Consider the following 22977-nt stretch of genomic DNA (forward strand, 5'->3'; position numbering starts at 1 on the left):
CCTTGTGAAGGAGGGAGTCAGTCGGAAGGCTGCTCTGACGTCACTCCGTGCCGCGCTGTTATTGGTCTAGACAGCAGGTGTTTAGTGGAGCTGAAATTGTAAGGGAGGGGTGAGTGCCGGAGCGTGAGACCTCATCTCGCGAAAGGCCGCGCACCCATTGGACAAGGATTTTTGTAGTCACTGTGTTGATTGGTGGCTGCGAAATAGAAATCGCGTTTGCATTGGAAGCACAAAGGTAAACAAAATTAATCAACAGGAGCTTGAGAAAAGTTTGGAAAGGTGTATGTGGTATCCTGAGTTTATACCTAATCCACAGAACTTAGGCTTCTATAAGGAACAGATTCTACGAGGTAGACCGCGCATAATGTACGGAGTGAAGAGAAAAATGTCATTTGCCGATAAAATAAAGAATTTTTTCAAGACAGACAAGCCCATTAGAACGAGGGAGGGTGTGATCATTCCTCCGCCCAATACTCCTGCCTCCTTCATGATGTTTGATAAAGGGTATTATACCTGTGTATGGTTAGAAAACTGGGTAAAGTATACTGCAGATGACGGAGTCCTAGTATTTCCTATTGAGGGTACTTTTAATGGCAGAATCCTGTTTAACTTAAGAACCCGAATGAATGAATTACATCCCAGACCTAGATTAACACAGTACGAAGCTCTAGAAGAATGGGAAATTGAGGCTCTGGAAAGGGATAGACCCCGGATGGACAAGGGAGTGAGCAAATGGTATCCAAAATTGCAGAAAGAAACCAAAGAGCAGAAAATGAAACAGTGGAGACAGAATATGATGGTTGAGGGGTTGTTTCCAATGATGGGGGTGCTCGAACAAGAGAAAGGAAAATGTACGGAGAAAACCCGCCACTTAATGGCTGTGGGGGACTCAGAAGATGAACACCTAGAGGATTTGTTGATGAAAAATCCACCTCCCTATGTCGCAGAGTCAGAGCCTATGAGTCCACCGAACCCGTTCTCTAAATATCCCAGGTATCGAAGGGCCAGTGAGACAGACGTAACTGGTACAGAAAGTAAAGCCAGTGATGGTGATGGGTTTTGCAGACCTAGTACCGCGATTCCAAATTACCGTCCTTTTGGGGAAGACCAACCAAGTTTGGTCATTCCAACTGCCCCAAATATTTACCCTACGTTGGTACCCCAAGTAATGCATGACAATTCTTCAGAAAGGGTTTTGCGTGAGCGGGAAAGAGAAGCCCTGAACAAACAGCGAATTGATTTGATTCAGACCATAGCTCAGATAAATCCCAGTCCGGATTCACTGACTATCCCAGTAACTATTGGTCCTGCTATACCTCTTTACGGGGATAGACTGTCTAGTCCAAGAACTCCTGTTATAACCCCAATTATACCAACCCCTAGTATTCCTCCCCCAAGAAAAGAGCCGCTCATAGTCGATGATCAAGAAAGTGAATGTGAGTCTGTGATCTCCTTAATGGATCTGCCTATAAGGGAACCTGGAACAAGTGTACCAAGGGCAAGAAATCAGGCTAGGACAAAAGAGGTCCTGATTGAAACCACTTCAGGGGTCAGGAGTGCCACTGTAGTTTCTCCGGAAGAATTGGATAGGTGGACCAAAGAGTTAGAAAAGGACACACCCCAACCGAAACCCTTAGAGATCTATAGACTAAGGATAGAAATAGAGGAACTAATGGCTGGTAATGTAGGATTGGACCGGTTAAACTCCTTTAGTGAAGACGAGTTACTGTTCATCAGCAAAAACCTTACCCGGAACACTAGATTGCTCCATGAGAGATTGATGGACACTGCGGCAGACATGGGAATTGATGTTAGCTGTTCCAAAGTCCTTCAGAAACCCTACAGAGCAGATTCTTCTGACAAAGACTTAGAGAACATGAATATATCAGGAAAGCAAACCCAGATAAAAGAACTACTGAAAATCCTACAGAAATGGGGGGATGTAGAGAAATGGAAAACCCGGTGGGCGAAGAAAAAGGAAGATAGTAGGGCTAAACCCATGGCTTCAGAATACGTGCTGAAAGAAGTAGGTCCCACCGAGAAATTGTGTCCCATGAGAGAAGTACCTGGGGGAAAATATGTCCATGTCTCTTGGTCCCAACAAGACATTGTGTCGTTTACTAATGACTTCCCAAAATTGCGGGAGAAACCAGTTGACTGGTACAGGCAGGTCGAACACTTTATAAAAGTTCAGAAATGTCTTCTGAAAGACCTAGATGGGTTTTTCGACATTGTGGTGCCTGTAGATTTGTGGACCGAATGCAAAATTGAAATTGATTGGCCCAGTGATGAATATGCGAGAGACCCCAAGACCGGAGCTCCCTCACCTGAAGTAATGAGGAAGTATGATCAAGTCATACAGTACCTAAAGAAAAAGGTGCCCGCAAAAGAAACTGATTGGACCCGGATAGATAGAACTACCCAAGAGCGCGATGAAACCGTCCATTTCTTTTACGAAAGGTTACTACAGGTGTTCAAGACTTACAGTGGAATTGATAATGTGGACATGAAGGACATGACCCATTTCAGTTACAGATTTGTGCTAGGATTAAGGCCTGAAATATCCCAGTGGATTCGAGATAATAAAATCAGCTGGCAAGGTAAGCCCATAGATGATGTCCTCAAGTATGCCAAGTACTGTGAGGATGAGATAGAAAACAAGAAGAAAGCCCTCAAGGAGAAGGTCATGTGGGCACAAGTGAAATTGGCTGAACAGCAAGAAAAACAGTTAAGTAAATTAAATAATAATAATAATGCACAAAATCCCACTGCTGGGGGAGGAGGGAAGCCCCGGGTAAAAATGAGTAGAGAAGAGGCTATGAAGAAGTTCCCCTGTCACGGGTGCGGTCAGATAGGGCATTGGAGAGACGAGTGTCCACATTTGCAGGCTGGTAATGCCCCCGTAAATGGTTTAAATCCACAGGTGCAGAAAGAGGGGACACGAAAGAACCAACAACAGGTAAAACTGCCTCCATTGCCTTCGCGCTCCTAGACAACAGTTTAAGAATCAGGGTCAGCAGAATGAAAGGGCCGAGGTATGGGAAGGAGAGAATGAGAGAAATGCAGCAATTCCGCAGTACTTGTTAAATGATTCTTTCCTCTGTGAAGATCAAGATTGACGGGGCCTGAGGGGGGAGGACAAAGAGTGCGTACTTGGTGCCTCCTTACCGGTAGACCAGACTGGACCATACATTGAAGGAAAGGTTGAGGGAAAAGACGTCACCTTTTTGTTGGACACTGGTGCTACCCGTTCCACTGTGAGGACAGTGGATGTTCCTAACCTACCCCTCTCGGGAGAAGCAATCCAAGTAGTGGGTGTTTCAAATCAGATAATCAGTACTCCAGTAACTGAACCAATGGAGGTTTCTATAGGGAATTTCAAAGAAATGCACAGATTTGTGGTCTGTGACCCCAGTCCCGTGAACCTGTTAGGATGAGATTTGTTGTGCAAAATGAACTGCACCATTTTTTGCACACCAAATGGTGTCGAGATTCAGACCCCAGATGAAGATGGATTGTACCAATTGATGTTGGTAAGACCTGACACCGAGATTAGACCCCTGTCCATTGAAGATCTTCCTGAAGAACTGCAGCTAAAAGTGGTACCTGAAGTATGGGATTTCACAGGAAGGGATGTAGGCTTAATGGCAAATGTAGACCCAGTTAAAATAGCAATAAAGACAAATGCTGTGTATCCGAGAACCAGACAGTATAAAATGAGTGCAGAAGTAAAAGCTGGAGTCGCAATTGAAGTAAACAGATTGCTAGAAGCAAACATCATACAGGAAGTAATGAGCAGTCCCTGTAATTCGCCAATAATTGGAATTAAAAAGCCTAGCGGAAAGTACCGGGTAGTGCAGGATCTGCGCAGGGTAAACCAAATTGTTGTACCTTGCTGTCCCATTGTGCCCAACCCCGCAGTGATACTGTATCAGATCCCTTGGAATGCGGAATGGTTCACTGTCATTGACCTGTGCCATGCATTCTTTTCCATCCCATTGCATCCTGAAAGCAAATTTCTTTTTAGTTTTGAATTTGACAGCCATGTCTATGTCTGGAATCGTGTCCCCCAGGGGTACACCTTAAAGTCCATCGATTTTCAACCAGATCCTAAAAAGATGCCTTGAATCTTTAGTACTGCCAAGAGAGTCTGTTCTGGTACAGTACATAGACGACCTACTGGTGGCGTCTAAAAGTCAAACTGACTGTGTCACTGATACCATTGCCTTGCTGAATCACCTAGGAAAGGGAGGACATAAGGTATCACCAGACAAATTACAGTTCTGTAGGAACTCAGTGAAATATCTGGGGCACCAGATAGAGAAAGGGATTCGAAAAGTCACTACAGAAAGGATCAAGATAATTCAAACTATGGACCTACCCAGAACCCAGAAAGAAGTAAGAATGTTCCTAGGAGTTGTAGGATACTGCAGACAATGGATTGTAGGATTCGCAGCTTTAGCCAAGCCCTTGATAAAAATGACCAAGAAAGGAGTGGAGGACCCAGTTAGTTGGGACGATGAAAGCATGTCCGCTTGGGTAAAATTGCGAAATTGTCTGTGCTCAGCCCCTGCATTAGGAATGCCTGACTATTCCAAGAACTTCGAACTGTTCTGTGACACACGAGACAATTGTGCGCTCTCAGTTTTAACCCAGGAGCATGGGCTGATCAGGCGTCCCGTGGCCTATTTTTTGGCCACTTTAGATCCAGTGGCTGCTGGATTACCCGGATGCCTGAAAGCAGTAGCTGCTACTTGCGCTAGTCTAGAACAGAGTGAAAACATTGTTATGGGACATCCTGTCACCGTATATGTTCCACATTCTGTTGTGATCTTACTGACCCGAACAAAGACCCAGTATCTCACCCCTAGTCGGCTGACTAAGTATGAGAGAATTCTAATAGGTGCTGAGAATGTAATTATTTCCCGGTGCAATGTCTTGAACCCTGCAACCCTGTTGCCCCTTCCTCTGGATGTAGAAGCGGAGGGTGAGATGGAGCATAACTGCATAGACTTAACAGAATTTAGCACTAAGCCACGTCCTGATATCAGAGAAATAGCCTTACTTGATGAGGATATTACGATGTTTGTGGATGGCTCATGTTTAAGACATGAGGATGGAGGTCTGAGTGCTGCCTATGCTGTAGTCACATTGGCGACAACCCTGGAGGCATCTTACCTATGCGACGTAAAATCTGCACAAGTAGCAGAACTCATCGCATTGACAAGAGCTTGTAAACAGGGGAAAAACAAAAGAGTAACTGTTTATACTGACAGCCAGTACTGTTATGGGGTTGTTCATGACTTCGGCCAGCTATGGTTACAAAGAGAATTCATGACTTCCTCAGGTACCCCTATCAGAAATGGAAAGGTGGTACAGAACTTACTGGAAGCAATTCAATTGCCCAAAGAATTGGCTGTGGTCAAGTGTGCGGCTCACAGATCTGGAAATGATGATGTGACAGCCGGAAACCGATACGCTGACCAAATCGCACAATATTGTGCCCGATACAAAATGTCCCTCCAAATTAAATTGTGGGGAGGTGGAAGCAGCTGCCAACTTATGTTGTTTGAGAGTGTATCTACCTGGGAGGAATTGAGAGTACTACAACAGGCAACAGACAGGGAGGAAAAGAACAGATGGAGGACGGATGAATGCAGAATCAGGAATGCAGATGGTGTTGTGGTTAACCAGACTGGTGTGCCTGTACTACCCGATAGTCTGGTAGACCCCATGACCCGAATAATACATGAACACACACATATTGGGAGGGATGCCATGTGTCGTATGTTTGAAAAGGTGTTCTATAACTCAAAATTCAGGAACACAGCGGAAAAGCTTTGTCAGAGGTGTCTAGTGTGCCAGCAGTTCAACGCAGGAAAGAGGACAGTAGTGGAACAAAGTACAATTGGAAAGGCAGAAGGCCCTTTTGTCAGGTTGCAGGCGGACTTTATCCAGTTGCCCATGTGCAAAGGATACCGATACGTCCTGGTCATAATTTGCCTATTTTCTAGATGGGTGGAGGCCTACCCAGCAAAGAAAAATGATGCTATAACTGTAGCCAAATTATTGCTTAGAGAGCTGATACCTAGATTTGGAATTCCAGAAACTATTGAAACAGACCAAGGTGGGCATTTTTCTAACGAAGTCCTCAAGGAACTCTGTAAAGCATTTAAGATGGAGCAAAGATTGCACTGTGCATATCATCCAGAGGCTTCTGGAATAGTTGAACAAGTGAATGGCACCATCAAATCCAGACTTGCGAAAGTGTGTGATTCCACCAAAATGAACTGGATAGAAGCTTTACGCCTTGTGCTGATGAGTTTGAGAAGTATTCCAAACCGAAAAACAGGCCTGAGCCCACATGAAGTACTAATGGGAAGAGTGATGCGACAGGCATGGGTACCTGGACACAAACTGCTTAGTATTTCTGATGATTTGGTGCTAGAATACTGCAAGCAGCTGGGTGACCAAGTGCGTTCTATCTCTCACCAGATTGGAGAGACTGCTGTCGAATGGCCTACGACTCCAGCACATAAACTGAGACCAGGTGATTGGGTGGTGTTAAAGAAACACACCCGGAAGAGTTGCCTTGGACCAAAGTGGGGAAAGCCAAGACAAGTGATCCTTGTCACCACAACTGCCGTGAAGTGTGCTGGCGTACCGAAGTGGATCCATGCCAGTCACACGAAGCGGGTAACCGGAGAAAACGGGACTGAAGCCGAAGGTAGTCCAGCTGAGGAGACTCCAGAAGAGGGTCCGGATCTCGCTGACATCGAACTACCGAGCACAAGTCAAGACGTTGAATGGTTCCCTGCCGACGACCAGGTTCTTGATCCAATACGAACCAGAAAATATTCCTACCTAGATAGTGAGTGGGATAGTGAAGGTGAGACAGAATTAGAGGACGAAGGTCAGGTCATCGAAACTCACATAAAACCTGATCAGGAAATAGGCCAAGTAGGGACAGATCAAGTCATCGACACTCCTCCTGAAACTCCAGAGACTGGAAAGGGTCAGATAGTGATTAAAGCTGAAGTTCATGCGGAAGAAAATCAAGAGATCTAAGTGCATGAACAGGAACAGATAGAAATAGACGAACGTGTTCAGAAAGCGGAGTCAACTTCACCTGAAAGTAAAGAGCAAATACCACTTCAATCTGAGCAAGGCCAGTTTAGAGACCAGGCAGAAGAAACTTATGAAAGACCTGGGACTAGTCAGACAGGAAGGGAAAATGACACTGCCGAAACCAAAGTGCCACAACAAAGCGAAACCAAGAGAGTTCACGAGGAAGGCCAAGTTTCCTCGCCCACTAAAAGGCTCAAGAAGAAGGGTGAACCCCGATACATAAAAAGACTGAGACTAAGAATAAAAACAGTTGAAGAAAAACTAGAAGACGAAAAAGGGCTGCCAGTGAAAGAAAAGAAGCCCGAGTCCAGTCTAGCAGACAAAGCACCAGAGTGAAGAAACAAAACAAGTTGTATTGGAGCCCTGAATGGACTTACTTGGTGTTGGAAGAAATTGACGAACCCAACAACAGTGGCAAAAGTGACGAAGAGTCCATTGCTGATCGGAGTTCTGACGAAGACCCTCCTTGAGACAAACCTGAGTGAGCCTCTGGTGTAAAGAAACAAAGAGGGGTTGAAAAAGCCACCTGTAAGCTATAATGTCTGATTCAAGTGTAAATGGAAGATCCAAATTTAGTTGTTGCAAAACTTGCTGTAAAATATGCTTATGTAGTATAGCCATGTTAATAGTAATATGGATAGGATTAACAGTCTTTATACCTTTTATGGTAAGTAAAGACCCTAACTTGTATCCCACTAACCCAGAGACTTTAGACACAGAAGCTGTACAGACTGAAGAAACACCACGAAGTGTAGAAAAACGTGACAATACAGTTAGCCTGAGACACACACGACCTAAATTAGAAGCATCAGATGAGGGTGGACTACATTTTCACAAAATGAAAAACAGGACACATTTAAATGTTTTTGCTAACCTTTTAGTGCACTATGTAGAAGCTATGGAAATAGAAGATTGTTATGTCTGCATGAAGCTACCCACTTCAGTAGCTGAAGGCGTGACATATCACCATTTACCCCTGACCTACGGAATTTCCTGTAGTATATTAGCAAGCTTATTCTATAGAGGCACTTTACAGTACTATTACTCAAACACTGACGTAATCTTTTCTGAACTTCCTGTTCGGGGAAACCTAAACCTTGTACATATTAGAAGTGAGGTAACCCGTTACATTGTAGAATATTTCCTGACTATAGGTGACATAGACTTAAATGAAGCTAGACAAGCTAATCTGACCTGTTCCTTACAGGAGCAGGAAAAGATGTTTTTGAAAATGGCAGAGAGGAGGAGAGAAAAGTTTCAGAAAAAGGCCACTGCCGAGAAGGATAGAACCCCTAGGTGGGCAGAGAATATGGAAAGCACCTCAGAGGGCGAAGCTGCTCCTGCTTTGTTGCTGGATTTTGAACGGAAAGGGAAACTCTGTCTTCATAGAGAAAAGACTAGTTATTATAACAATGTATTTATCGGTTCCAGCGAGTGTGAACATAATTACAAGGTAATTGGAGGTTGGGGTTTCAAAAATGGGTCGGAACCTGTGTTTCCCGGAATTTATTATATATGTGGGAACAAGGCTTATTTTAAATTGCCGGATCACTGGTATGGGAGCTGCTACTTTGGCATTGTTTTCCCGAAAATATACTATGTGAACAACGCTGCTGGAAGCAATGAAGATACTAATGGCTTAGCGCGTAGTAAACGTGAAAGTGTAGGAGAAATTGTAGGTGATATTTTTAGTGCACTGATACCTGGAATGGGGGTAGTTCTGAATACTCACCGAATCTGCAAATTGTCTACAGTAGTGGATCGGTTATCAACTGACACTGCTGCTGGATTCCTGCTGGTCAATACTGAAATGGTTGCGATCAGATCAATGGTTTTACAGAATCGCCTTGCTCTTGATACCTTATTGGCAAAAGAGGGCGGAGTCTGCAGGATGCTGAAGGCGCAACATTGTTGCACCTACATACCTGACAAAAGTATCGAAATTAAGAAATATGTAAGGAACATAACTAATCTGGAAAAAGAACTCAAACCATTAGAGGTTGATAGTGCCTGGAAGAGACTGACTGATGGTCTCTCCTCTGTAGGTAGGTGGTTTTCTAACTTAGGTAAGAGTCTTCTATGGAAAATACTGATGCCAATAGCTGGAATAGGTGTGGCTGTACTGATCATATTCATCTGCTGTAAATGTCAAAAGTGTAAAAAGAAGTACACTGTGAATAAGAGAGGAGTGAAGAGAAATGTTGATGAGCTAGAATTAGAAGAATTAAGAAACCAGATTTATAAAAAAAGGCTAAAAATCACCACTCTCATAGGGAAGCTGAAAGAAAACTCAACAATAAATTTGTTGAAATAGAAATGAACAAAATGGAAGAATGAAGTTGGCATCTGTTTCCATTTATAGTGATGATAGTAAATATCATCAAAGAGGGGATTGATGGAGCAAGGATTCGCACGTAAAGTGACTTGCTCTTACTCAAGAACCTCGCTTAACTCATAATAATATTAATTCAACTTGTATGTCATTTATTTTACTTTTTCCCCAACACACGGGTGTCCCTAGGAGGCTTGCCTATGTGTCTTTTTCATAATAACAAAGCTTGCACTACTGAATGGCCGCTTCGCAGAAATCCAGTCTGCGCATGCGTCGGTCATACCCACGTGATGGGACGCACTCGCAATTTGGAGGGATATTGTTGCTCATGCGCATTGTCGCTAAATATGGCCGCTTGTCTTTAACCATGCTCTCTGCTAGCTCATGCTGCTTCTGCATATCTGTCTTTTTGCACTAACCTTTAATGCTATAGAAATTATAAAGTAAGGGGTGCAGTGAAGCATTTAATGGTATACAGTGTATTCATTTTTTCTGTGTTTCTAATTTGTTTTCGCTTACTTTTCATGTATTACACATCCATGGGCCTGGGTCGGGAGATTGAATCCATTTTGAAGCCTGTAAACTCCCCGCACACGTGATGAGGGAAAAACCCAACTGCGCAGAAGCAGAACTCAGCCAGCTGGCTCCTGAAGCAAGATGCGCCTGGGAACCTACCTAGGTCATGGGAGAAGATGCTGCTATCTACCTAAAATTTGTTACAATGTTTCTATATTCTGTATACACTCATTGTCTTTCCATATTCCTATGCCTGGGAACATGAACACAGGGGGCGGGTATGAACGCAGAATTATAGGTGGTGACAATGACACAACCACCTCTCCTGACCAATCGTAAGTTGGGACCTTGTCACTTGCAACATTTGTGGGTGGTCTAGGGGTCCCAAAACAGTATAACTTGTCTAGTTTAGCTTAGAGAAATTGTCCGACTTGTCCGAGTAGCAGACCTGTCACTGACCCTACGAACTCTATAGGTGATTGATACAGAGTGCTGCGGAGCACTCTGTCCGTACTTTCCACAAACTCCAAGGGGTGGAAATAGTCTTAAGTGCTGGCGAGGCACTTTGCTGGGAGATTCGAAAACCCAATCGGGGTTACTGGCGGATTCCGTGCAGAGAGGGGGTAACGCAGGCGTTGCATCCGAAGCTGCTGGTTTTGGTCGTGCCCTTTGGTGAGCCCAGTCCTGACCCAAATCCTGAGGGGTATCCTGTCCTGACTGTCCGTAAGCTCTACCTGCTCATTTTCTGGTATTCCTGAATCCTTGAGGGTCCTTGTCCCCTATCTTGTCCCAACTGACCCGTGACCAGGGTTAGTCCTCATTCTGTCCTAGGTAAATATACTATGTGGGTGTCCGTCTGACTATACTCTTACCTTTCCTCTTCTTAATAAAGCACTCTTGCCTGTGATATTGCCCTATTACCTTTTTAAAGTGACTGTTTATGCAATTGTTTATTAGTGATGTTCCCCTTCTTACCCCACCTTTAGGAGATTATTAAACTGACTGCTTATCTAGCTTGTTCCAATTTTACCCTTCCCTTTAGTATGGTTGCTGTGGACTTAGTAAGAATAGCATACGGTTTAGAAATTAGTTTAAGAATATTAGTGCACTGATTAGGTCATTCTCACGTCCCCTGCCTTAGTTTAAGTTCGTGCTGAATAGCATGTTCCCTAATGCTCATACCCTGTAGTGTTCCCAATTACTCTAATGGTACTTGCCCTAATCCATAGTTATATAGTGGCTTTAATATTGATAATGGATGTACTGATTTGTATTTGCCTCATAATTCTGGCATATTCATTCTAATCATTTCTTTATATAAACCTTTGAAAACCCATCAGGTGTCTGTGGTCATTATACATTATAAAGTATGGATAAAATGTACTAAGCATATAAAAGTTCTACTCCTTTAGGAATCTTGTTACCTGTCCACTGCTAGCTCCTGATCCATCAGGAGTAATGTGCCTGTGGTAAGTCAGGTACATGAATAGTAAGTGGTGTGAGAGTCACCCCCCGAATTACTCATAGTAGCGTGGAAAGGTAAATGTAAATGTAAATGTAAATGTAAATGTAAAGGTTTCACCCGGTTCATGCAAACGCTGTCATCATATGCACGCCAGGGCCCAGTGCGTGGAAAATTGGTAAACTAGTGACCCGGGTGACCTGCGTGCTCTATCAACAGCCCCCTAGGAACCAATCAGAATGTCATCATAAAAAACTCGCCATCAATGAGTTTCACATTCACCTAGGGGCAGATTTACAAGCCCCTTGCGCCTCTTTTACACCGCCGTTGCATCAATTTTGTGACGCAGCGGCGGCGCAAAAGAGGTGCCATGGTGCGGGGTTTTTACACCGTGATGCATCTGGGAGATGCATCACGTTGTAAAGCCCTGTGCCAGAAGTAGGCGTTCCTGCGCATCTGTGCCGTTTTTGCCCCATGGTGCGCAGCATTGTAAATGCGGCGCAACCATGGGGGCGGAGCTGTGACGCACAATAACTGGTGCATCCCTGCTGATATGCAGGGATGCGCCAGTTATTGTAAATCTGCTCCCAACTGTCTAATCATAATGGCACAACTGCAGGCCCAATGACAAGTTCACAACAACCAATCCCAGCATCACAACAGCCCAGCATCCTTATCCATTTCAAGATTGGTCAGGGCGCCCTGGTTCCCCCCGCCACCGGCTTGGTACTTACCATGGACTTTGCTTGGGGAGAGCGCGGAGGATGGCTGCAGGGGCGAGGGGTTGTGGGCTGGTAAGGAGGCAGAGGAGGTTGGCGTCTGCCCAGTGTAGGTGTCCATGGCCAGCTTGTGCCGAAAGGCTTCTTCCTTCCTGCGGTTGGCGAACCAGTTGTAAACCCGCACCTCGGTCACCAGGTTGGATCCAAGCCCTTGGGCCTGAGAGGGGGAGACCCCTCGCTGCAGACACTCTGCCCTAGAGAAGAAAAAATATTCTATTCATTTATTGAGAGGTTTTGTAAAGGGCTTTGTATGTCCTTTCAATTACTTCATAGAGCTATGATCGGTGCACGCATTAGTTACTAAATTTATAACTACACAAGTAACCGCACGCTCACAGAAGCTTTACGCCATCACCCTGCATTTCATCGGCCCAATTCAGAAAAAAAAGCCAGAAATTTACTCCCCAAGGTATTCTCTTACTTTTGCAGTAAATTTCTGACTTTTTAAAAATTTACTAGGGTTTCTGAAGTTTACCCGGAAAGCTATTATAGTCAAAATTCACTAGGTGTGCTCCTAAAAAACTTGAGAGAAATCACAGTTAATGCAATACAAAGCCATCTTCACATGCATGAATGTACACGCGTACACGCTGTACATTCACGCATGGCAAAATGTACTACATTAATTACACTGAACCTTGAGTTTACGTTTTTCCTCTCCATGGTGGATTTTTCCCCCACAGGAGAAGCCCCCTCCCTTAATCTCTTTCGATTTTGAAGATTTGTGGGGTGATCCCTTTCCATTCTCAAAACAGAGTTACTCCTGCTCATGACAAGAGTAAATCTCTGAATATTTCCAGAATGGGAATGAGCACGGCAAGGATTATGAATATTTTAAGTTTTCCCAAAAACTTTTATGGACGGTCCCTTCCCGCATCGCTCCTTTCCTCCTCAGAGAGGCGGTTTACGACACATAATGGTATGTGTGTGTAAATCTCTTCAAGAGTTTAGATCATGATTTGAGAATCAAAAGTATGGGTTTAGATAGTAAAATGGCCATTTCTACGGGTGGGGTCTAATACATTAAGCAATGGGAGTATTGACATTTTTACAGCTCCCAGCGTAACCTTAGAAAGTGACTTTTATGACAGCAGGACACAGACCCTGCCATCTGAGTCAATACATGCTTATTTCAGCTGGTGTCAATGACAATTCGACTGCATCAGGTGACTGTACTTTCTTTACAGCAGGAGTTGAACCTCTGCCATTGAAGCATGGAACCAACCCAAACATTTCTTTGCTGTCTTAGACAAATCACTCTGCCTTTCTTTGGCAGGAGATGTTCTGGTCTTTCATCTCTCTTTTCATGTTCCTCAATAAAAAATAGCCTGGTCAAGACCCTGCTTTTTGCAGTTGCTGTACATGGTCTTCAAAAACTACTATAACATTCGGTAGCAGATCTTCCCTGATTGATTTGATGTGTGTTGGGGTTAGTGAGTGTGTGGTATGAAAGTTGTTGTGTGAACTTGGTGAGTGTCTCTCTTCTCAGGGTTGCTAGTTGCTGTGTATATAATGCTTTTTGATATTGTCTTTTGTATATGTGTATTTTGATTTTGAATAATTTGTATATCAGTGTCTTATAAGTGTGAAAAAAGAAACCTTTTATATAAAAAAGAGAATAAGATGATAAAAGTATTTTTGATAAAAGAAATTAATTAAAAGGATATTTTTGTGAACTGTTTGCTGTTTGTGTCTTTGAATAGTTTTTGGATGTCCCACATTTGGATTTGAAGCCATGCTCCATTTTTTGCAAATGTACAAAATGTTGACCACGCCCACTCCACAGGAGCTACATGAAGGGCGATTCCCACTGAGTCTTTATTGACTTAACTCTCGGAGACCCCCACTGCTGGGCGTGTGCTCCAGTTCAGACCCCTGATGGCCCCATGCTGTGTGAGGGACGGGGGATTTATTTGAGTGGTCGAGATATTGGCGTGACATCCTGGAACATTACTAGTCCAGGGTCCCTGGCAATGTGGCTGTTCCATGAGGCGAGGCAACCTTGCCAAATAACAACAAAGGGAGCACACAAAACAGTTGCCTTTTGTGACAGTGTATGGGGAGTGCTCCATCAGACACAATGATGTTTTGCTACCAGCACTGAAAATCCTTACTCGGTTCCTGGCACCAGGCTGAATACGCAGAGCACATGGGGAAGTTTTGTTTGTGTTGCTCACCGTAACTAGCAAATTTCAGTGATATTTTTGGGCTGCAACCGAAGCATAATGTTTCTTAAAGTAAAATTTTCTAGGGGAATTTCAATGTATTTTAAATAAACATTACATTCTCTTCTGAATAAAGAACTAAACCGATAGACATTAGCACCTGGTCAAAAAAGAAACATCTCAACATGGTTTTTGGCCAGGCGCAGCTGTATTATTATGCCTAGACATGGACAGTGGCCATGGCTTGTGCCCAGACACTATGCCCCCAGAGCCAACTGTGCTTGGTCAAAGACCCTGCACCCAAACCCTGTGAGCATAGACCCTGCTGTATGTGTGATGCTGTTTGATGTGTCCTCTGGCCAGAGAAGGGAGATTCTGGAGTGGATGTGTTTATGCAGGTATTTTGGCATGCATACTTCCCATAAAGTTCACTTGAAATGTAGCACAGAAGAAAAGGCGAGAGAAAGATGGCAGCTTCCAGGTATTAACTTTCTGCTTTCAAACGTGGTAAAATGCACAGAAGTTACTTTTGGAAAAACATAGAATGACTGTCTGATTCTGGGATTTTGCAGTCGAGCCATGAAATCGTCACAAATAAGTTGGATGGAAAGTCCCCTGTATTTGTTGATGGAACCACATTTTGTACTTTGCTTCCCCTTTCTTGCACTACTCATTCATTCCGCGCATTTTTGGAATACATTCAAATTCTTCAGGTCCTTTTCGTAGTCATGTGTCCTAGTGATTGTCATACGCCTTTTCATTGCACATTAATTAAAGTCAGAACTTTATTATTCACTAAATATCAATTTTATAGATCCACCCATGGTATTACATCTTTTAATATTCCGTGAGGATTGCATGTCTGTCTCTGTTCCTATAGATAGAGTGTCCAAAAACGTTTTAGCATTTGATTATAAGACAAACACCTGAGTGATGGTTGGTTTCTTAACAGATCATGATTCTTGATCTGTAAGACTAGGCAGCAATGATAATCACTTGTATGTAAAACTTGTAATCTAACACTGTGCTGCAACAATTGGACATATGTATACAATGGACAGAGTGATCTTCTCTGGATGTGCCTTGAAAGACCTAAAATGTATTCCAATAAATACTGTCAAAGGGATCTTGCCCCTTACCTTTGATCTCTGATAGAAGATTGTAATACTGCTGACTTATGGTGTCAAATTCTTTCTCTCCAATGTCCATACCAAACACTTTGCCGTTTTAAGCTGCCTCCAAGGATCTTCCCTAGGGAAATTATTTAGTGGGCTCTACAAAAATATTGTCTTTTAAGTATGTGCACGAAACAGTCCTAATCAATATTCTTAATTAAAAAAGGCATTACTCATGCATTGATATTCTAACAAACAATACAACCGCCATGCTCATTTTAATGATTTGCCGATATGGATCAATATCTGTTGCCACTAAGATGACAGAGATGTAGTTGCTTCCATCACAAATAACTAATTTCTTTTGGACAAGAAAACTCTTGCGTGCCAAGGGTCCATTGGACCACATTTCCTTGTATACATATAATTTATAATGTACACAATGGCTCAGTTAAATCAAATAGAACCAATTGCCTTCTTACCCAAATAATATTATAAGAGGTGATGCCAACTGAGTAAACCATGAACTTTTGTTCCCATTCTGTTATTTTATGGTTCAGATTTGGGCTAGTGGCCGTCTTCTGGAATAGAGTAAAACATGTGGCGGAAAATATTTTGAAATCCAAACCAAATCATTTGGATTTCCTGCCTGCTTATTTGCTTTGATGATGCTTGGGTTCTCAACCATAGGCTGAGAGCAGTTATAAATTAATTGTGACGTTGAGATTGTCCAGTTATTTAACTGACAGCTCATCGGGGATTCAAGGGATCAAACCACCAAGTCTTTTTGCCTTATGAGAACATAGACTTGTTTTTCTGGGTGTTCTGCATGCTTTCATCCAGCTGTTGTGATGGAAAGACGTCTGACTGGTGTCAATGCTAGTTGATCCCACCGTTTAAATGGAAAGGATCTAGGTCAATTCTTGGTTTTAATGTGTGCAGAAGGTACAGTTAGTGTTGGACTTTGAAGGAGAGTTGCTTTCAATGATGAATCCAAGTGATTTTGCATGTTGATATCTGGCATGTGAATCCACCGAGCTCCATGTCTGACAGTCATTTCTGAGCTGAGTTTGTTTGATGATGTTAGTAAAGACATTAGGTTTGGTTGTTGAGGTAGGTACTGGACATTCAGGCTTGGATACTGCAGTCTTTGAGTTGGTAGATAGCTTGGTTGTGGATCTTTTAGGTAGAATTGTGTGATATCTGGCATATTGGTAGATCTTTGATTTGTTGGTGGACCTGAAAGGCTTCAGGTACAGTGTGCCTTTGGAAGTCACTGGTTTCTGCTGGGATCAGGCATCCATCTGGTGTTGATGCTCGCTGAGGAGATATGAGTAAATTTAGAGTAAAAGTGTTGGATCATTCCATGTGCATTGACAGAATGTCCATTGGGGTTTGTCGTGTTGAAAGATTGCTGAAAAATCAAGAAGGATCTAGGAGCAAGGGCCTGTGTTGTCTGTGTTAAGAAGTCCCATTGACTATGACCTGGGTAGTTGCTTTCTGAGTGTTAGGGTGAGAGCCCTCCACATGGCATCATATGTGGCTCCACTCTGTTAGATGTATTTGCCTTCCATTTGTTATTTCTCCACCAAACTCAACCCTGACACCACTGGAAGTGCTCCACAGTTTAGCATTGCATGCATATTTGTGAGTGCTTAATGGTAAGGGTGAGTCAAAGGTATTAATATGGGGTACTTTGTGCATGACTACACAGAAATATTGGTTTCGCTGCAGGCTGTCCTTTCTCCATAGTGAACACAAAAACCTGTATGTTTTTGTGCTTACGACCCTCCTCCCTGAAACACGCCTTATGTATTGGCCAGTATAACAACCATTGCCGTCACGTAAAATAGGAACCTTCAGTACAGTGAACTCTTCTCTCCTCCCCTCTTCCTGTGTTGGTGGCTATAGCCTAGAAACAGTGACCTTTGCCTAGTCTTTAAGGCCAAAATGCTTCCCTAATTTGACCAGTTCAAGCTGGTCTGACCTGAGCCAACTTGAACAATGGAAAAAAGAGGAAGATGGTCTTCTTCCTGCTTGGGAGAAGATCTGATATTTGAATTAAAGCAAACATTTATTTGACTCAGGCTTCCTTCAATGACCACAAAAGTCATATAAATATTTTTGTCCTTCAGTGAGTTGCCTGAACTTCGCCCTTTGTTCCTCTTACCTGGGAACACGAGAAGTAAGACTGCACTGTTAGATGAGCTGCCCTCTATGACTACCGAAACCCTTGTACATGGCGGAAGCGACCGAAGAGCTGCGTGGAGGTTCTAAGCTCCTAAGAAGCCCCAACACCCCTGCAGCACAGCCAGCTGGAAGTAGAACAAAGCACCACAGACTGAACCGTACTTGAGTCCTGGAACTGCAGAGATGTTTCTTTGAAGTTGCACTAGTGAGGCTACACCATCTGTGCTCATGCTTGGAAGCCACGGGTGGTTCATAACCTGAAAGTGCAGTCCCAGTTGGAAATAGTGAAGCCTTAGGGTCCAATGTTGAAAAACAGACTTGCAAAGTGTGGGTGATAATACAGTAAGTGCTGACACAGTACTACAGTTGTCTCTATTTAAGAGACTTTGAGATCGGTTGGGGCCTTAACTATCCTCATAAATGAACAGCACCAGATGGACAGTGGTTTCTAGCCATATGTATCTAGATAGTGAGACCTTTGCACCATATAACTTTCCTATTGACCGACTTGAGTGGAACCTTGTGGTTTAAGTGGTGGGCTTTTGGTAAAGGGAGTTCTCCTGTTGTTCTTCTGGAAACTCAGCATATTGGACTTCACCCCTTTGAGTTATCAGTTGTTGCAACCAGACCCGGAGGCAGGTCATACAGAGGGCTAGATGTATTGCAGTAAAGTTGCTATGCTACATTTTGCTTTCTTTGTCACCTCTGTTCCTCTGACTGATACTTTGGGCCTGTTTTAAAGTGTAGTAGATGCAGGACAGCTGCCAAAATGCATTGGACAGCAAGCTCGCTCACCCCAAAACTCCCGAAGTCTCCCCAATTCAACCCAGGGCAGCTCCAAATTATAACATTGGCCATTAAGTCAGTGCAATAGAAAATATAGTACCTAGTACATACACACTATGAAAATGTTGCACGGGAAGCATAGTTACAATGTTCCTTTTATTTACCTATAAATAAAAACCCTATCACGTGTTTTGCTGATTTTGCGCCCTTGTCAATAACGCCCAGGTTTGCATCTCTAATGAGATGCAAAGTGGGCGGTCCAGGGCAAAATAATAGGAGAAATGTCGCTAAGCGACATTTCTTCTATTATCAAGCTGCTCGCTAATAAGCAGAGCGTTAGGAAAAGTAGCGCTAACCACAGTTAACGCTACTTTCCTAACGCCTGCTTGTGACCTGTACTTAGCCATGTAATCCAATGGGAGGTGGATTACATGGCTAAGATTGTCCTGCCCTATCAGCAAGGTTATCGCCATTTTCAATGGAATATCGCTAGAAAACCAGCGATATTCCATTGAAAACTGCGATAATCCCTGCTATCGCTGGGATTTTTATCTCCATGGCGTTAAGCGTTGTTAATACAACGCTACCATGGAGATTATCGCCGGCGATAGCGGGCGATAGATTTCCTCACGCTAGCAGCGGTCAGTGATAATTATCGCTGCCACTTGCTAATATGCCCCCCTGTTTGTTGAAGAAATACCACTGGCTGGATATTGAGTAAGAGTCTAATGCTTAAAAGGAAAGACTTCATCCTTCAACTGGAGTGTATTATTGTCAGGTCTATGGACAGCAATGATAAATGTTCCGTGCTGCAGCATGGTCCGAAGGCATACTGGCAGTCAAATAGGAGACAGATGGCGATAACTTGGGCTTGCTTTTGGTTAGTGACAGTTTTGTGACAGATTTTCTGGTTTCCTTTTGGATGAGTGGTTCTGGATGTGATGCATTGCCATTACAACCTTCTACTCGAGTGGCAGCTTCCTCAACGCAAACGGAAGGTTTCTCAACGTGAGCAGTTGCGGCCATCCACGACCACTCACGTTGAGAAATCACACCGGGAGGTGGTCTGGTGTAAGATTTTCCTCTCTCATGCTCACCAACTTGACTTTGACAAGCGCAAGCGTGGAAAAACTCTGCTCCACTATGCGGGGCAGAGTTTTTCGGAATTCCGTGTGCTACACAGAATGTAGAGAGGGAAATACTCCGCAAGTGGAGTGGAATTTCATTATTATTATTATTATTATTATTATTATTATTATTATTATTATTGGGACATTTGTAGAGCGCTGCGATTACGCACACCGGCGTGTCCACGCGCTGAAAGTGGGAGAGGCAGAAAGCAGGGGACAACATGCCAAGGCCTAGTTGTGACAGCAAAAATTGAGGGGCAGATTTACAATAACTGACGCATCCCTGCATATTAGCAGGGATGCGCCAGTTATTGTGCGTCACGGCTCCGCCACCATGGATGCGCCGCATTTACAATGCGGCCCACCATGGGGCAAAAATGGACAGATGCGTGACGCATCTGCTGCCGTAAAGGCGGCGCATTGCTGGAGTTGCGTCGCAAGCACGACCCAGCTCCGGCAAGGCTTGGGGGGTGTACTATCTTGTTAATGCTGCGTCAATCCTTACACCTGCTTCAAGCAAGCGCAGGGTTTTGACGCAGCATGGGCTTAAAAGTGGCTGAGTGAAATCTTGTAGATTTCACTCAACCACTTTTAGGAGGCGTTCCTGCACCGGAACGCCCCCCCCCCCCCCCCTGCGCAGGAATGCCCACATGTGGCTCAGGGCTTTACAACATGACGCATCTTCCAGATGCGTCACGTTGTAAGTACCCCACACCATGGCGCAGGATTTGCGCCGCAGCTGCGTCACAAAAGTGATGCTTCGGCGGCGTAAAAGAGGCGCAAGGGGCTTGTAAATCTGCCCCTGAGTGTCTTTGCTTTCTTCGCAGCGATGACTTCCAGGTACTTATGCATGGGTGATTTGTCACTCTGAGACGTGCAGCTGGAGGGGAGGGAACTTTGTAGTTCCTGTGGACTGTGGATCACAAAGATCAATTCTGGACACAATTGTAGATGAGCCTAACTAAAAAGAAGCTGCACTAGACCGCTCCTAATCTTTCACTGAAGGGTACTGCCAGGGCCACTGGAATTATGTAGCAATGGATGACAAAACAATGCAGCAGAATAATTACAGTATGTGACAAGAAAAGGTAAAGAATGTGGCAGCATTATTCCAGTGTTTTGCAAGTTTAACACACTTTTAAGCTGTCTGGACAAGGTTTCACCTTATTAGTTCCACTTTAAAACTTGAATGCAGCAGTCAGCAACTGATAGTCGTGGCAAAAAGTCTGCTAACCTTTTATTTAGTATATTTTAATCAGTTTGAACTAGAAACACTTCTTAGAGTTGAAATCTGCAACTCATACCGCAGAAGCGGGTTCATGTCCCAACTATGGTAAATTCATAATTATGTAGAGAACACAGCAGCTGCAGAATCTCCCCATTGCAGTGACCCTTGTGTTCCACATGGTTCCTCCCGCTTACCATGTCCCTCTGCGCCCCTTGACCTCCAGAACCATCTTGTTTCTGGGTTGTCCAGCGTCATGGATTTGTAGCCAGTTCATCAGATAGCCCAGTGCATTATCTTATGACTCAAAGACAGTAGTTTAAGTGTGATTGTATTTTATTACTGTCCTTACAACTTACTCTCGTCCATTGCTGTCCTTTCGCCATTGCATTGATACACCAGAGCCCCCTACCCTCGCCAATTGCTGTCCTTCATCAGATGTACTTCTTCAAAACAGCCCCTTACTCTCACCTATTGCATCCTTCCTCCGTTGCATTGATGCACAAGAGGCCCTTCCTCTCACCTATTGCCGTCCTTTGCCTGTTGCACTTCTCCACAAAAGCCCCTTAATCTCACCTGTTGCTGTACTGTCTCTATTGCACTTCTCCACAACAGTCCCTAACTCACGCCTATTGCTGTCCTTTCTCTGTTGCACTTCTCCACAACAGCCCCTTACTTCTACCTATTGCCGTCCTTTCTCTGTTGCATTTTTCCACAAGAGCCCCTTACACTCACATATTACTGTCCTTTCTCTTTTGCACTTCTCCACAAGAGCCCCTTACTCTCACCTATTGCTGTCTTTTCTCTTTTGCACTTCTCCACAAGAGCCCCTTACTCTCATCTAGTTCTGTCCTTTCTCTGTTGCTTTGCTCTACAACGTAAACTCACTTATTGCTGTCCATTCTCTGTTGCACTCCTCCACAACAGCCCCTTACTCTCACCTGTTGCTGTCCTTTCTCTGTTGCACTTCTCCACAACAGCCCCTTACTCTCAACTGTTGCTGTCCTTTGTCTGTTGCACTTCTCCACAACAGCCCCTTACTCTCACCTGTTGCTGTCCTTTCTCTGTTGCACTTCTCCACAACAGCCCCTTACTCTCAACTGTTGCTGTCCTTTGTCTGTTGCACTTCTCCACAACAGCCCCTTACTCTCACCTTTTGCTGTCCTTTGTCTGTTGCACTTCTCCACACCAGCCCCTTACTCTCACCTATTACATAACAAATGTCACATCTAGAAGTGGTCCAGTTGTTAATTTACTATTGCCACTCTGCACAGATACCCAAACGACCCAGGCTTAATGAAAGAGCGTTGACGTTTCGACCTGACACCTGGGGAGGGGAAGGGGGCCACTGAATGCCTCAAATGATGGCCTTCATCAGGACTAGGAAGTTGAAGAAGCGACCTGAAAGAGAGAGGCTGCATTAGTAGCAGCTAGTAGCTGCAGTGCCTGTGTGATTAACTCATTGTGTGAGCCCCAGACTCCAATTGTGGATTTTTTCCTAGCCATGGCCAGTTGAGTGGAAGCAAGGCTGGACCACGCGGCTAAGCTGAATATGAAGGCTTGCGTTCTCCCCATTATGGTCACTGTTACAACCATTTATTAAAGTGGAGATTATACACCCATCAGAGTGGTGCCTTTGGCCCTTCTGCTTCATTGAATTATCCATGTCTATTTACTCAGTTGGATGACTTCTGCATCCAGGTCGCTCCTTCACCTTCCTAGTCCTGATAAAGACCCGCGTTTGAGGCATCAATGGCCCCTTCCCCTCCCCAGGTGTGGGGTTGAAACTTCAATGCACTTCCATTAAGCCCAGTTCGTTTGGATATCTGTGCAGAATGGCAATAGTAAATTAACAACTGGACCACTTCTAGATGCAACATATGTTATGTAGAAATTGTATATCGGACAGGCTTCCATGTGCAATAATATGATTTGTGAATTCAGTTTTTTTTAAAATCTTGACTGCTGCCCTAACCGCGTAACTGTGGATTGAATCTACGAGATTGTTTATATTTTCCATATAGTGGTAGGAAATCTTTTGATATATTCAGTTCTCCTATGCCTCTTGTTGCTTTTTCCGACTGGACCATTGTTTACTGTTTCATAAGTTAACCAGGTCCTTCGGGTTAATTTTGGGTTACCCCGTAGT

General features: G+C 43.9%; 1 protein-coding gene across 2 annotated transcripts in view; it reads right to left on the bottom strand.

The window, feature by feature from the left end:
• Nucleotides 1-22977, bottom strand: part of HNF1A (HNF1 homeobox A) — a 105217-nt gene that overhangs the window by 54025 nt on the left and 28215 nt on the right. For both annotated transcript variants that reach the window (XM_086942841.1, XM_086942842.1), the window contains exon 4: nucleotides 12173-12411. In XM_086942841.1, coding sequence (XP_086798967.1) covers nucleotides 12173-12411 — 239 coding nt within the window. The remainder of the gene's footprint in view (nucleotides 1-12172; nucleotides 12412-22977) is intronic.

Source organism: Lissotriton vulgaris, chromosome 11, assembly GCF_964263255.1.
Source record: "Lissotriton vulgaris chromosome 11, aLisVul1.2, whole genome shotgun sequence".
NCBI classification, from domain to species: Eukaryota; Metazoa; Chordata; class Amphibia; order Caudata; family Salamandridae; genus Lissotriton; species Lissotriton vulgaris.